At 30.8% G+C, this 15,663-nt stretch overlaps 3 protein-coding genes across 3 annotated transcripts; all 3 read left to right on the top strand.

Annotated features, from left to right (window-relative positions):
* Positions 1 to 1,559: 1,559 nt before the first annotated feature.
* On the top strand, positions 1,560 to 2,177 carry LOC107445084 (uncharacterized). The gene has a single exon (XM_016059414.2). The coding sequence runs from the start codon at positions 1,560 to 1,562 to the stop codon at positions 2,175 to 2,177; it is 618 nt and encodes a 205-aa protein (XP_015914900.2).
* Positions 2,178 to 2,470: 293 nt separating this feature from the next.
* On the top strand, positions 2,471 to 3,204 carry LOC139426596 (uncharacterized). The gene is made up of 2 exons (XM_071185906.1): positions 2,471 to 2,492; positions 2,573 to 3,204. Exons 1-2 carry the CDS (start codon positions 2,471 to 2,473, stop codon positions 3,202 to 3,204), a joined length of 654 nt encoding a protein of 217 aa, XP_071042007.1.
* Positions 3,205 to 3,390: 186 nt separating this feature from the next.
* Positions 3,391 to 12,896, top strand: LOC139426600 (uncharacterized). Its single transcript, XM_071185911.1, has 3 exons — positions 3,391 to 3,716; positions 3,801 to 4,245; positions 12,561 to 12,896. Exons 1-3 carry the CDS (start codon positions 3,391 to 3,393, stop codon positions 12,894 to 12,896), a joined length of 1,107 nt encoding a protein of 368 aa, XP_071042012.1.
* The last annotated feature ends 2,767 nt before the right edge of the window (positions 12,897 to 15,663 follow it).

The raw sequence follows: 15,663 nt of genomic DNA on the forward strand, positions 1-15,663 counted from the left end.
TTTTTTCATATTATACCCAATTGATGAATATTGTAATAATTATTATGAAGTTAAAACAATTTTTGATGAATATTTTAAAGAGCTTAATGAAGAAAATTCATCGATAATCTTAGAACAGCCAAATCGCAAATTCAAACTTCCTAAAATTGAGCTTGCCAAACATGACGGTAGTATGAAAGGCTGGTTATCATTTTGGTCATTGTTTAAAAAAAATAGAAGATTTAACTTTAGATCCTGGTGATAAATTTCAATGTCTTATACAGTGTACGGTCGACAATTCTCGTGCTAGAGAACATGTTTTAAGTTATCCGGCAACAGCCGAAAACTATTCAAAAGTCATAGAAAGCTTCAAATTTTGATTTGGCAAAGATGATGTTTTAGTTGAGTTTTACATTAGAGAACTTTTATCTTTAGTTATACAAAACACAAAATCACAAATAGTTTTTTCACTTTCTTCTCTTAAGGGCTTTGGAATCATTAGGTATCACCACTAAAATGTATGATGCAATTTTTTTCCCGTTAGTGGAGTCATGAATTCCTGAGGAGCTTCTTAGAGTGTGGCAAAGACAGTCGAAATTTGGCCTCACTCCGAAAGATAGACTTGATGGTCTGATGTCATTTATGAGAAGTGAGGTAGAAAGTGAACAGAGAATTTCAATAGCTGTTGGCGGTTTTGACTTCGAGAAGCCTAAATTGACGAAAGACAAAATATCGCCAAATGCACATGATAAAGTAGTACCAACTCCAAACGATTTATTTTCTGGTAACCAAAAAAAAAAAAAGGAAAAGTTAGCCAATTGTATTATTTGCCAAAAAATACATGAAAGTAAAGATTGTTTTTTGGCATCCAGGAAGCCTTATGAAAAAAAACTAGAAAAGATAAAACAAGAAAAAGCTTGTTTTTGCTGTCTTAAGGTAGGACACTGTTCAAAAGCGTGTGAAACATTTGTAAAGTGCATTAATTGTGGAAAAAAACATTAGACTGTGATGTGCCCTGAGCTCGAAATCAATCAGAAGTCAAATGAAGAACAGAGAAGTGACAACGAAAAAACTTCTTTATCTAGTACTGGCTGTTCTAGAGAGGTTCTTTTTCAAACTTTATTAGTGAAGTTAAAATCAAACACCAAAGAACGGATTGTTCGTGCGATTATTGACAGTGGCTCACAGCAGTCGTATATTCTAAAAGAAACAGTTCATAAAATGGGCTGTGTGGAAAAAGGCTCAAAAGATTTGACACATATTTTATTTGGAGTTTCCACTATACAGAATGAATCTCACAAATGCTACAACATAACAATTGCAGACTTGAAAGATAATTACAGCTGTACTTTTCAAGTTCTGTATCAAAATGTTATTTACGGAAAGTTGCCAAGACTACGAAAAGGACCTTGGTTGAAAGAGCTGAAAAACCTGAAAATTTGGATAACAGATTACGGTGAATGCCAATCAGAAATTGAATTGCGCATTGGAACTGACATCTGTGGACAACTTTTTCTGGAAACATGTATGAACTAGAATGTGGTTTAACGACTATAGAAACAAAATTAGGCTGGGCCATTATGGGGAGAGTTCCAAAAGAAACTGAAAATGGATTTGCAAGTCTCATCATAAATTCACTCCTTTCTCAGACCTGTAGCATTACAAAACTATGGGATATTGACATTTTAGATATAAGAGATCCTATAGAGACAAAGTCGAGAAAAGAGTTAGAGACAGCAGCATTGGATTATTTTCAGAAAACAGTCACGAATAATGAAAATGGGCGTTATGAATTTCATTTGCCATGGTTGGAAACTAAAGATTATCTCCGGCAAAATAAGTCCGTTGCTGAAAGAAGATGCATTTCAACTTCAATGAAGCTCAAAGCTGAAGGCAGATACGAAGATTATGATGCAGTTTTTAAGGATTGGGATGACTCTAAAATAATCGAATTGGTGCCAGAAGCGGAAATCGGGGAATCTTCTCACTACCTACCACACAGAGGAGTTTTTAAGGAACATTCTACTGCTCGTGTCAGGCCAGTTTTTGATGACTCTTCCCATGAAAAAGGTTTTCCTTCGCTGAAGGACTGTCTTGAAAAGGGACCTAATCTTTTGGAAGAAATACCACCATTGTTAATGAGATTTCGGATGGACAACATTGGTGCAGTATCAGACATTAAGAAGGCCTTCCTGTAAATTTCTGCTGTTAAAGAAGATTGAGACTTCCTTCGTTTCCTCTGGTGGGAAGATTTTGAAAAGAAAAAATTTAAGATTTTTAGACACAATAGAGTAGTTTTTGGACTCACGTGTAGTCCTTTTCTTTTGTCTGCAGTAAAAAATGCAATTCTAGAAGCAGGCCCATCAGATATTAAGGACACTGCTGATAGTTTGAAAAAGTCTTTTTATGTTGACAATTGCATAATTTCAGTACCTAGTCAACGCAAGCTTGAGAAATTTATTCAGGAATCGAACCAATTGTTACATAGTGCATGGTTACATCTGGGACAAACAGTAAGATAGCATCTTTTGCGATTTGAACAATATTATAGAAGTGAAACCTATCCTAACAAGAAGATGTGTTTTGTCTACAGTTCAAAAGATTTTTGATCCTCTTGGTATTTTGTGCCCAGTCACTCTACCTCCTAAAATCATAGTACATCACACGTGGACTCTTAAAATAGGATGGGATACAGAATTACCAGAAATATACCGAAAAGAGTTTGAGACCTGGTATGATGATTTGTCCTTATTGAATGATATCAAAATTCCAAGATGCTTAGGTATGAGTGATTTAAAAACTGAATTTAGTATTCATGTATTTTGTGGTGCCAGTAAACTCGCATACAGCACAGTTATATTCCTTCGAAAGGTCCAAGAAGAAAAGGTATCCTTACATTTTATACAAGCCAAAAGTAGAGTAGCTCCACTACACAAGATGACTATTCCGCGGTTGGAATTACTTGCCTATTGCATTGGAGCACGTCTTTCTTCGATAACAATAAAAGCGATGGATCTAAAAGAAGTACCTATCATTTACTGGACCGATTCTTCAACCGCTCTTTGTTGGATTAACAGAGAAGAGAACTGGGGTGTGTTCATCAATAATCGAGTAAAAGAAATCCGATCATTAACGGAAAAGAATTCATTGAGACACTTACCCGGGGAGCAGAACCCAGCAGACCTATCTTCCAGAGGTTGTTCCGCTAAAGTCTTCTTAAAATAAAAGTGGTGGGAGGGACCATCATGGTTGAAATTGCATGTAGAAGAATGGCCAAAAAATGAATTCAATGAAGAAGAGGAGGATGTTTTAAAAGAAAGACGAAAAATTATTATTTCTTCTCTTGTTTGTAATGATGCAGATGTTCAATAGTACTGCAGTCGTTTTTCTAAGTACTCACAAATATTGAGAATGATTGCTTGGATGTACCGTTTTATCAATAATACCCGAAAAATCAAAATTCAGAAAGAAAGGGTTCTTTCAGTGAATGAATTAGAATCGGCGGAGAAAAAATTAATGGAGCTTGTGCAACGTGAATCATTGAAGGAAGAAGATGTAAAAAATCTTTGCACTTTTATTGACAACGACGGTATTCGCAGACAAAAGACAAAAATCACCAGAAGAAGTGATGATGATAATTGTTTGTGCCCGATTGTTCTTCCGTCAAAACATGAGATTGTGGATAAATTGATGATCGAGAGACACTTGAAGTCTTTACATGATGGAGTACAATTTGTGTTGGCTGATATCCGACAACAATTTTGAATCTTGAGAGGGAGAAAAACCATCCCAAGAGTGATCTTAAAATGTGTTCGATGCAGGAGACATGATTCAAGGGGAGTGGAATCTTTTCCAACGCCCTTACCAGAAGATAGAATTCGTGATTCTTTGGTATTTGAAGTTTCTGGGGTAGATTTAGCAGGCCCGCTTCATTTGAAAGATGGCAAAAAAGCTTGGATTCTCCTGTTTACTTGCGCCGTATATCGAGCCTTGCATCTGGAACTCATTCAAAGCCTGTCAACAAGCTGCTTCATGTTAGGTTTCAGGAGATTCATTGCTCGACGAGGACGGCTCAAAATAATGTACAGTGACAATGGAAGTAATTTCGTTGGAACGGATAATCTGTTGCAATTAATTGACTGGGAGAAAATCATTAATGATGCTTCAATATTTAGGATACAGTGGAAATTCAACCCACCCACTGCAGCATGGTGGGGTGGGTGGTGGGAGAGAATCGTTCAAATGATTAAAAGATTACTAAGAAGAGTACGAAAAAGGAATACATATTTTAAATAAGTAAATCCATTTAAGTAAATCCATCCAAATAAATGTTTTTTTATGACATCTTAGAGGGCATTACACCACAGTATTTACAGTGCAGTTTATCAATTTCAGTAAGAAATACTGGGGTATAATGAATTACTCTTCAATGAAATTAAATCCAATTCAACATTTGCATGAAATAATTCTTACATAAACTGTCATTAACTTTAGAAAGATAAAATATTAAATTACTAAATGTTTGTTGTTGAGACATGTAGGATCACGTTTTAGGAGCAAGTTTGCTGTTATTAAAGATTTTATTGGAATCTGTGATATTACTAATATTTTTAATTATGTCTAGTAATTTCACTGATAATTTTAAATAAAAGAATATAATAAAATACGTTTTAAATGCAAATATATTGAAGCATACTTCTTTGACTAAGGAGATTCACCCCTAGATCCCTGGCGCTCGCAAGCCCTATGATTTCTGAGAATATATGGGTCATTCTCACAAAAACAGTCATTTTCATGTCCCCAGTATATTTTATGTTTGTCTTACAGCTTACGAAAAAAAAAATTTCAGGGAAAGTGTCCTTCGGAATGCAAGCTAACAAAAGAATAAAAATAAAATTATGAATTTTTATTTTTTATTTATTTTAGGTAATTAAAATATACCAATATGTCATTCCCTCACTTGTCCCCACTGCTGATTTAAAAAGAGAAAAAAATTGTTTCTGAAATAAAATTTCTTTTTTTACAAATTCGTGTTTTTTATTTCAGAATACTGAAATATAGAATTCAGAAAATCAATTTTAAATTTAATTTCTGATAAAAATATTAACACAGCACTATTTTAAACTTTGTCCCCAGTGTTTCGCGTCATTCCCTCACAACAATGTTCTTATCACCTGCAATCTTCTTAGAATAAAAATATTTTAATAAAAACTTCAGAAGTTAACAACTGGCATCATAGAACAAAATTGCAGTATGTTTCCATCTTCAACTTAAAGAAGCTTTGCTGTGGAATAAATTTGAATGAATCAAACCAGGTAAAATTTTTTACATTTGTCATTCCCTCATGTCATTTTTTAGAGTAAAATAAAATACAACTTCATCGAGAAAGTGGATAATTATATGTTGCTTTCTTGTATGAATATAATTGTATGTGATTGACTTCAGAAATTAATTAGGCCTAACTGTTATTTTTAAATTTTATTGAATTCGTCATTCCCTCACTAGTGTATAAAGTGAGGGAATGACGCTGAAGTGAGGGAATGATTCAAGATGAGTATATTATTAAATTTTTTTTTGTTCAATCGTGCCAGCCAATTTTATTTCCCAAACCTGTAAAAACTATTAAATATATAAGACTAAATTATAATAAATATTAGATATACTTAGTATGTTATCATTTTCAAACTTTAGGTAGATGTAACTTAGATAAAAACATGTATTAAAATAAAATATCATTCCCTCACTATTAGTGTCATTCCCTCACTTTTTAAATAGTGAAAATAATTAATTTACTTATTAATTAATTTGAAAAATAAATTAAAAAATTAATAAATTAATTTATTAAATTAATTAATTTATTTATTAAATTAATTAATTAATTATTAATTATTATAAATTAATTAATTATAAATTAATTATTTAAAAAATTAATTAATTTAAATATTAAGTATAATTTATAGGATATATACTTTCTTTATAATGCCATTACATATTTCTATTAATATAAAAAGTTTCAGAGCTTTTTATTCACTTTACTTTTTTGGGATTTTATGAACTGAAAAATGTCAGTTTTCGTGAGAATGACCCATATCATGTTTCTAGGTGTTAAACGGATTTATGAATCGAAATTAAACATTATGTAGTTAAAAAAATTTAATTTAAACATGCTAAATTTCTTCCCCGACTAATAGATTTGTTTCCTCAGATTTAGTTGCAACGTCATCCACAAACTTGTATTGTAAATTCTTATTTGATATTCGTTTACTATAAAATTTCTTTAAATGTTTTACGTAGCGTAAGAGATATTAGTAAGCAGTTATGTGTAATTCCTAGAGCATTTTTGAAACATTTTATGTAAAAAATGTGACTACAAGTACTGTAAACAATTTCAATTTACCTCAGCACCAAAACTGGCAACTACTGATCAGCGAAGGTAACTTTCTTACTGTTTAGGGATTGGGAAACGTTGCAAACATATCAAAATGTAGCATTATAAGATAATATAACAGAATTATATTTTAATTAGGGGGTATAGCTTGTGCGGTTAACTTTCAATTTTAAGTTAGATTAAAAATTTCAACAAGATTGTCACGATTGTTAATTTCACTTCTAATATATTGCAAAATTACCTGCGATTAAGATAAGGCTTTGGTATAAAGAGTATAGTAGTTTAAAAATAATTGAAGATAACTTTATTTTTACAAATTTATTTTAAATATTTTCGTTATCAATATAGGACAGTTTAAAAATACTATCGAATAAAATATTAATAAATAGTTTTTAGATTAAAAAATCTTATAAATTTTGTTAGTTATTATTATGACAACCAAAGATTTCTGGCTTTGTTTTGCTAACTACTGATATCAATCAACAAATGAAAGGTTGTACTTTGTGCTATATAGACTAAAACAAAAAGCAACTAAATAAATCACAAATGAAAGTACATAAATGGACATACTATAGTTTCAGTTTCATAAACAAGAACTTTCCTCACTGTTTAAACGTCAAATGAAGGTATAAGTAAAGAGATTTGTAGCAAGTAAAAAACACGTGTAAAGTAGTTTAACTAATAGGGACAGAGGAAACAAGTTTGAACAAGGAAATTACAAGGGGGAGGGGGGTTAAGAAACATGTGTGAGGAGATTTTGCGGGAACCAAAGGGTGCAACAGATTAAATTAAAGTATACTTCAAAATACGGTAGGATACTAGAAAAATTATTAACTAAAATACTGGAATTTTTGAAAATTTAGAGTAACACCCAAGAATCAATTTCGGAAGGTGAAGAGCAGTGTTGAATGATTTTAGTAGAAGAAAACTTAAGCCAGCAATTAAGAATTCTAACAGTGTGGAACGATTGAAGAACGGTAAATGTCATGATTTCGTAAATGTTTTAATGAATATTGTATTTCAGATTTGTAAAAAAAAGGCATTTTGTTGGTAACTAAAAAAGAATTAAATCTAATAAAAACAAAAAAATACTTATATCTCGAAGAGATTTTTTTCATTTAAAATTTTGTTTGTACAGTTATTATAACATTTAAATTATCTTCAATAAGAATCAACGACAATCCAAACCATAGTTTCATGTTAATTCTATGATTTATAATAACCAGAGGTAAATATAGTGTTGTTACCATAAAGTACGACGTCTATGGTGACTTCACTTTTCTTCATTACGGCAAGCGTACTGGTCTCACATTTTCCATTTCCGTCACAATGATCAGAGCAATGGAGTGCATGATCAGGGCATTCATGGTACGCTTCCACTTCGGTGACGACAACTGGAAGAAAAATTAAATTAGATTAGTTGATGAGCAAAAGCATAACGAAAGCGTCCGTTATTCTTCTCCATTTTAGCTATGGCAGCAAAGAGCAAAATTTAAATAAGACCAATAAATGCATATACACATATTTTAATCAAATATTTAGAATGCTAGTTGAGTACTAAAAACTACGATAAATTATGAACTGAAAGTTATATTTCGAAGTCAGTTTATTAAGTTTAGTAGAGATTTTTTATGTATCATCTTGCTAGGACCAATGACATAAGGAAAAATTATTTTAAATCTTAGCTTACTTTACATTTCGAGTAAGTTATTTGCATGGTGTCTGTTAGTGCTCCGCTTGGTTTGAAAAAGGCCTTATTTTGTAATTTCCTTTTCTGATTTTGGATGGGTGTAGCGTCACAAAATCAATCGCACAGATTTATCAGAACGAAAGTAATATCAAACGAAACTGCAAAACTTCCACAATGTAGGAAGTCTTCCAAATTAGTGCAGTAGGGTTCGGAAATGAGTTAACCATGGCTGAATCTTAGTCTATACTGAGAGAAACAGCCCCAGACAGTAAATCCACCGATATGCTTGAGTCTCTAAATTCTTAGTTGTAGATAGTGCATATAAAGCTCTGTTGTAAGTTTTTTTTTTCTAAAATAGGCTTTATTTTAAATTTTCAGATGCAAATTGATAGAACTGCTTAACAAGAATTTTGAACGAGATGTCTGTTTGTCAGAAGTAGTTACCAGTAACTCAAATCCACCAAAATATTGAATCTGCTACGATTTGTTTTCATTTCTTAATGCAGGGTGTTTATTTTTCGGGCATGCGTTGAGAACTGGTTGTTACATAACGTAATAAGTAATACTTTTAAATTTAACTTGAAAATACTTACATTAAAATGAATTATTTTCATTTCGTTCAAAAGTTTTAAATTTTTATGTACTTAAAATGTATAAAAATGTGAATAGTTCAAATTTATGTATATAAAATATATCCGATAAAAATTGTACAGTTTATCTATAAAAAGAACTCCCTTTGCAACGAAGTCTAAGGCCGTCTGTTCCTATGAAAAAAAGAAAGACTGCATTTGAAAAAAGAGAAGCTTCCTCTCCTCTTATTTTCTTTCAGTCACGAATCGAGTCAGAATTTGTTTTAACTATTGACTCATAGTTAAATGATTTGACATAGTTAAATCTCGTAACAATGGATGATTCAACATGTAAAACTAAGCACAAGTAGAACTAGACGTCAATATTTGCCAGATTAATACTCCTGAGTTACTTTTACGCCTAAATTTGAAAGAGCAAGCCAGACAATAATAATGAATTTGCATTATTTAAAACATACCACGTTATTTTATTTTATCTTTAGATTAATCAGTTTAAGACGCAAAATCTTTTAGAGTTTGTAAATTGTAGAAAGCTCTTATAAATAGTGAAAATTATGCGTAAATGTAACTATTTTCCCCAGCACGAAATCTGCATAGAATGTAAACCTTTTCACAGATTGCCTCGTAACATTAGAGATACACCGCTTATTATCATCATTAGGAAGTTTTTTAAATTTCTTGCAGTTTAAGGAACCTTGTTATTGTTTGCATTCAGTCATCCATCCTTGTCGACCCCCGCCTAGAGGGAAATTCTTTTCATACACATACCACTATTGATATTTTTTTCATACATTGTTTAAATTTTGTTTCTAGTTTCCGTTGCTGAAGTGCATGAAGTTTTGTGCTGTATGTATGTAACAGTGTCAACTTAGAAACTACAAAGCAATAGGGAATTGTGAAGAAAATAAGTGTGTTTGTTCTAGTAGATTAGATCTTCTAGACATCGGGGATGAGAAAGTAATAATTTCAAAGGAACTTGTTAGATGACATTAGATTCACAGTATAAATTGTTCAAACGTTTATAAATAATTTTCACAATTTCCAATACTGGCTTCCTGGAATTTAAAAATAAAATTTAACGTGTAAGTTATTTAGTTTCGATTATCTTATAAATCATAATATATAGATTATACTGGGAAATAATTTTCTTTTGTTTCCTTTTGCAAGAGACTTGTTTTACAGACTAAAGATATTTTCACGTCGCTGAGATTGAATCTGTCATCGTTTTTTCTCTCCAAGCTAAAGTTTTTTAAATGACATTTTAAATCTATTTTTTGTCGAAGCGAGCTATTTTAAAAATTTTTTATAGAACAGGGTGAGTAAATTTTGCGATAAAATTGCGATAAATGATTGTGATAAAGGGTGCGTTAATTTTGCGATAACTACAAACGGAATACTAAACCTTTACCTAATAATGTCGTCAAAAGCCACTAAGGGTGCTTCTCTATTATGAACTATATCTTTTTGTACTTCTAAACGGGTTATAATAGGAGAAAAACCTTTCAAGCATATGGCGATGTTTCCAGGTATGGGTTGCTTCTATGCAATTTTTATTTTAACGACATACTCTGAATCTCCTAGATGATTGTCGTTACATTTGCGAGTCCACCCCCTGTTAGTAAATAACGTTTTTAGACTTTATTTCGACAAAAAATAAGTTTAAAGTGCAATTTAAAAAAATCTGCAGCTTTAGGGTTGAAACTAATTTTAGATTTGAAATCCCCACCCTCAACTAAATCTTGATCAAGTATTTGCATAAATGTAACAAAAAATTGTTCCTCAGATTAATAATGTTTGCACGCCGTTTACCTACAAAATACATCATTTCTTATTTTTTTTTACGTTGCTAACGTTATCAAATCTGGATTGTAATAAAACATAACTAGGAGGCTTCACCCCCCTGCTCGCTGGCTCTCCAACCCGAGGCAATTCTAAACCTTAATTTTGTTCTAAAAATGTCAGTATTCAGGCACGCAACAGAAGTTTAATATGAAGTTGTAAAATGCATATATATATATATATAAGAAAGGATCATCGTAATTTTATAAGTAAAAATTAAGGTAGTATTGTTAAGTTGAAACACAATATTTTTAGTTTTGATGTCAGCAATACAATTCAATTTTTCGCAAAAACGGTTGTTTCCATTATTAAATTCAGTGTCAACAATTCAAATTTTTCTGAGGCAACTCTTAACCTCTAAACATTTTTTTTTTTATTTACACATTTCTAAATGCCAGTATTCAACCACAAAACAACTTAATGTCCTCAAATTTAGCATGAAGTTGCAAAATATAATGAAAGAGGGTAATAGCAATAATGTAAGTAGAAGTAAAGTTAGTACTGTAAAATTAAAACAATATTTTTAATCAATGAGCCAAGTTCTTCAAAAAGCACTTGTAGAAGTAGCTGGATAGAAGTTTTTTTATTTAAAACTTTTTATAGAATTTCTTTAAAAACACAATTGTTAATCTGGGCATTTGGCGATACAACACTTATAGATTTGAAGGATTTGTTACGTCAAGCGCTCGGGTATCATAATTTTGATCTAGTTGCGCTTCTATGTCATTTTGATTTATGTTGCTAAGTTAACTTTCAAAAAATTCTATGGCTGGCAACAGCATTTATATTTTTTAAATTGTTTATTTTTTATTTCTTTTAGAATTCGTTCTTTTTAGCGAAATGTTGTTTAACCTAACAGAATTCTTTGCCGACTGTTCTCTGTATATATGAAGAATAAAGTAAATGTTTAAGTGTTGTGAACAAAAATCTTATTTAGTTGTGCAAAGTACTTCCCTAAAAATGAAAACTGTTGCCACCAGCGGTAAAGAAATACAGCCAAAGTTTGGGAGCCACGTAAGAGAATTATATATATTAGATTATCACGTTAGTTGATTATTTGAAGAAACTACAAAGCTATAATTAAATCATATTTTGTACGACTCAAATTCATGCTAAGGATGTTTGGTTTCATGACATGATTCAATTAATAATTATAATTAATCATGATAACTTTAATTTTAAGCAGAAAAATAATGTTTTCATTTGTAGATAACAAGTAACTAATTACAACTTCATTGGTTACTTGTTATTAAGAATGACGTGTTATTAATATTTTATACGGAAACAAACACTTTTACAACAGTTTGTATAACTACATGTCCTTTAAGCACTGCTTAAAATTATAGTTTATCTCAATGGAAAAGATGGTGGCAATTATTTCAGATTAAACACGGTAAGAAAAAACCTTTTTTAGAATGTTATACAAAAGGAAATAACACCTATATTAGCTATCCATCCAATACTGCTTATTTAAAATCCATTAAGCGCCAAGTGTCCCATTTTGGGAACGTTTGTATAAGAATTTTTTTATCGCTGAGCAATTCACATGCATAATTTTTATATTTTTTTATCGACTGTTGAAAGTTTTTAGTTTTAATAGAAATTTTCACATAAGGTTCGAAATGTAAATTTTATGTTTAGAAATTGCCTAAATTTTATCAAAATCGTTTTTCTTTATTTCAAATGAAAATAATTTCAGAAAAAAAAAATTCTTATTGTGACCGCTCCCATTTTCAATTCTGTCACATGGAATGTTTCACAATGTACGATAAATTTTTTTATTCTCAGTACTTTGATCTAATCGTTCCGTGAGTGTGGCTCTTTTTCTCTAAGGAACTTTTTAAAAATGGCTTGCAAGTTTTTAACTGTACAACAAGCATTGGATTATACGGAAGCATTAGATTCTGTCGAATTCTCAGGTGATGAATGTAGTTTTACGTGCTTGTAGTATTACGTCTGTGTTACAACAAAGAGTGTTAGTGTTGTAAAATGGAAAGACAATAAAATTGTATGCCTGGCATCAAATTTTAAAGGAAATGAACCAATAGGACATGTAAAATGTTGATACCGAAAGTTCAGAAAGAAGATTGATTTACCTCAACCTGGAATAGTTGCCTCATATAATCGGAACATTGGCGGTGTTGATCTTCTTGACCGATTGAGTACTTACAGACCCAAAATAAAGGGTAAAAAGTTGTGGACCTTTTTCACCAACACTATTCACATGGCTGTTTTAGCAGCACGGAGGGTTCATCGTGAGGTTAATGGACAGATGTCACGATTAAAATTTCTTCGAGATGTAGTCATGGGACTGGAGACTGTGCCGAATGGACTTGGACCGCATGGGCAAGTAAATATCAACACATGTTTTGATGGAGTTAATAACTTCATTACGCAGACTGGTAAGTAGTCAAAATGTAAGTTGTGCGAAAAGAACACTCCTTTGTGCTGTGAAAAATGTAAAGTAATGCTTCACAAAAATTGTACAATTTTGTTTCATAAAAAAATGTAAAACAGGCAAATTTAAAGAATAATAATAAAACAGGTAAAAATATTTATGAACTATTTTGCTTCTTCATTCAAGCATGTCGATTTCATATTTAACTTTATTGATCCCATTAAAACAGATTTGGCGATTTTTATCAAAATATATACAACTAATGAAACTAAACACTCAACTTGTAGCGTAGTGTGTAAGTGAGCTATGTTATTCCCATTAAACGCCAAGTCTCCCATTTTGGGATCCTATTATATATTTAAACCAATTAAATTTTCTTCAAAAATTTAAAGCTGATATGATTAGAAATGTATATTACACCTTAAAACATACCAAAATTCCAATTTTTTCTCAACGGTTTATATAGCGGCGTTTATTGAGTTAAAACTATCAGACTCGTAATAGGTTTAAGATCTTTCCAAATGGTAAGGCAACACGTACGTGTTCGGTGACTTCTTCCAGCTTACAATATAAGTTGAGGAACGCGGATACCTAATTTGGATTACGGTTCTGCTACTTTAGCTGTCAACAGAATTCGTTTCGTTTGGTCGTCCAATCTATATTTTCGAACAATTGGATGTTGTGTAGACAAGTCAACAAGAGGAGTCTATGATTTTTTCCTTTCTTTTCATTACTTTATCATCATTATAATATATTTTTTAATATTATGTGGGAGCGCTATACACTGCAAAAGCACATTTTTTGATACTTGCAATTTTGTATTATTGTACAATATCAAGTTAACATTTATGTCAATGCAAGGTTTATTTTTCTTCTAATATATTTGTTTGACTTGAACAATCGCTGATTAAGTGATTCTAAATTTGATATTAACCACTAAAAGATTAAACGTTCAAAAAGTTAAAAACTTCAAAGAAAGATATTATATTTAAAAAAATAAAAATTAAATATTCAAAAAATCTTTATAAATTTAATTTAAGAAATGCTTAAAGAATTCTCAGAAATTTTCAGAAGATATTTGAAAAAAAAAATAATTTAGAAATTATTTTAAAAAATAATAGTTTGTATAAGAAAAAAATTGACTTACCAGGTCAAGTGTGCTAGAACACCACCCAGTTCACAGGGAATGCGCTGTGATAACATTTCCTACTAATTCTCGATCCTGGTTGATATGTAGTATTAATATTTATAAGGAATTATTAAAAGCATTGATAAAAATTTCTGATAAGCGAGAAAAAAATGTTTAGAGAACTTTTTTTTTAAAAAAAAAAAAAGAACTGTTAATATTATAAAGCATACATATGTTTTGTTTTCCTGTATTGAATTTTCACTCTCCCGCAAAACACCAATGTGAACTAAATCAATACGCAGGAAACTGAATAAAAAGAAAGCAAAAAAGATGTTGAGTAGAAAAGTAAGTATATAAATTAAAGTATTTATGAGCATCAATGTATTTTTTACTAAGATTTTATCAAAAAAAAATTTTTTAACGACAATATTTTATTTTTTAAATTAGTTTCTTTTAGGTAAAAAAATAAGAAGAAAATCTGTTTTTTAAAAATCAGAATAAGAAATTAGTTTCCTTCTAAATACTCAAAAAATATTTTGATCTTTTCTGTATTTTGTTCTAAATTTTAGTAAGATTATTGGCGAAAAAAGAATTAATAGCACTTTATTTTCTTTAACGCCAATATTGGCCGCTTTCTCTGTTTGTCTGCTTCCTCGTGCAACCAGCCAACTTAAATAGTCGCCCAGTTTCTATGACAACCTGCCTTTCTCTTCAGTATTAAATTGAGGTAAAATGGAATTTAATTTGCTTTCGAAAATTTTACTTCAAAACCAATTTAAGAATGCATAGATAAAAATTCATGTAATTATGTGACATGATAAACAAAAATAAACGATATAGAATGATGCCACATGGAAATCAAAACAGAAGCACAAATATTAATAAAAAGTTTTAATCCTAAAGGAAAATACTGTATATTTTGCTGCGCAATTAAAACGCAGATTTAGAAAATTTTCTCCAACTGTAAATTTGGAAGCACGCTATGATGTTAAAATATTGCCGTATTCACTGCTTATTTGTCACTGGTATTGCATTTATTTACTGAAAAAGAGCTAATATGGATTTTAAAATATTTAATTATACATACAACAACTATAGTTTTTGAGAAGAAATTCGAAACTAACTCTTTTAGAACAAACAACTAAATTTTTAAAGATGACATGAAAGAAATAAACAGTAATTAATAAAAGAAAAGTTTACAAAAAAAGTAAATAAGAAAAGTTTACTTACCTGCAAAGGAAATACACAATTTCAAAGACAACTTACGTGAGATGATAGCAAGCTTCGACAACAACATCCGCCATTAGTCAACAATTACAAAAGAAGTTATCGGTCATAGTTAAAGCTTGTGCCTAGCATAATCCGAAAGTTTGGTGCAATCGATTGCGCCATGAATGTATTTATCGATCATATTTACCAGTTTATGGTGCAACCAAACTAAAACTACACTCTATAACAAAGAAATCGACGCACCAAGAAGGAGTTGTCCGATTGAAACGAAAATTGGTGGATAGAAAGACAATGTACAGAATAGTAAATGATTAAAATTTCAGAACAATTGAATAATTTATTGAAGTGTTACAGAAACAAGTTCAATAAGTTGTTGACCCTCCTCTAGCCTGGATACAAGCTGCCACACGGCGTGGCATA

The sequence above is a fragment of the Parasteatoda tepidariorum genome, chromosome 1, assembly GCF_043381705.1.
Source record: "Parasteatoda tepidariorum isolate YZ-2023 chromosome 1, CAS_Ptep_4.0, whole genome shotgun sequence".
Lineage (NCBI taxonomy): Eukaryota > Metazoa > Arthropoda > Arachnida > Araneae > Theridiidae > Parasteatoda > Parasteatoda tepidariorum.

Coding starts and splice junctions, on each gene's coding strand:
- LOC139426596 (XM_071185906.1), top strand. CDS start 2,471: ATGGTTACATCTGGGACAAACA. Junction 2,493..2,572: donor GGTTACATCTGGGACAAACA/GTAAGATAGCAT, acceptor TTTTGTCTACAG/TTCAAAAGATTTTTGATCCT.
- LOC107445084 (XM_016059414.2), top strand. CDS start 1,560: ATGGGGAGAGTTCCAAAAGAAACTGAAAATGGATTTGCAAGTCTCATC.
- LOC139426600 (XM_071185911.1), top strand. CDS start 3,391: ATGATTGCTTGGATGTACCGTTTTATCAATAATACCCGAAAAATCAAA. Junction 3,717..3,800: donor CATGATGGAGTACAATTTGT/GTTGGCTGATAT, acceptor TGTTCGATGCAG/GAGACATGATTCAAGGGGAG. Junction 4,246..12,560: donor TTAAAAGATTACTAAGAAGA/GTACGAAAAAGG, acceptor TGATACCGAAAG/TTCAGAAAGAAGATTGATTT.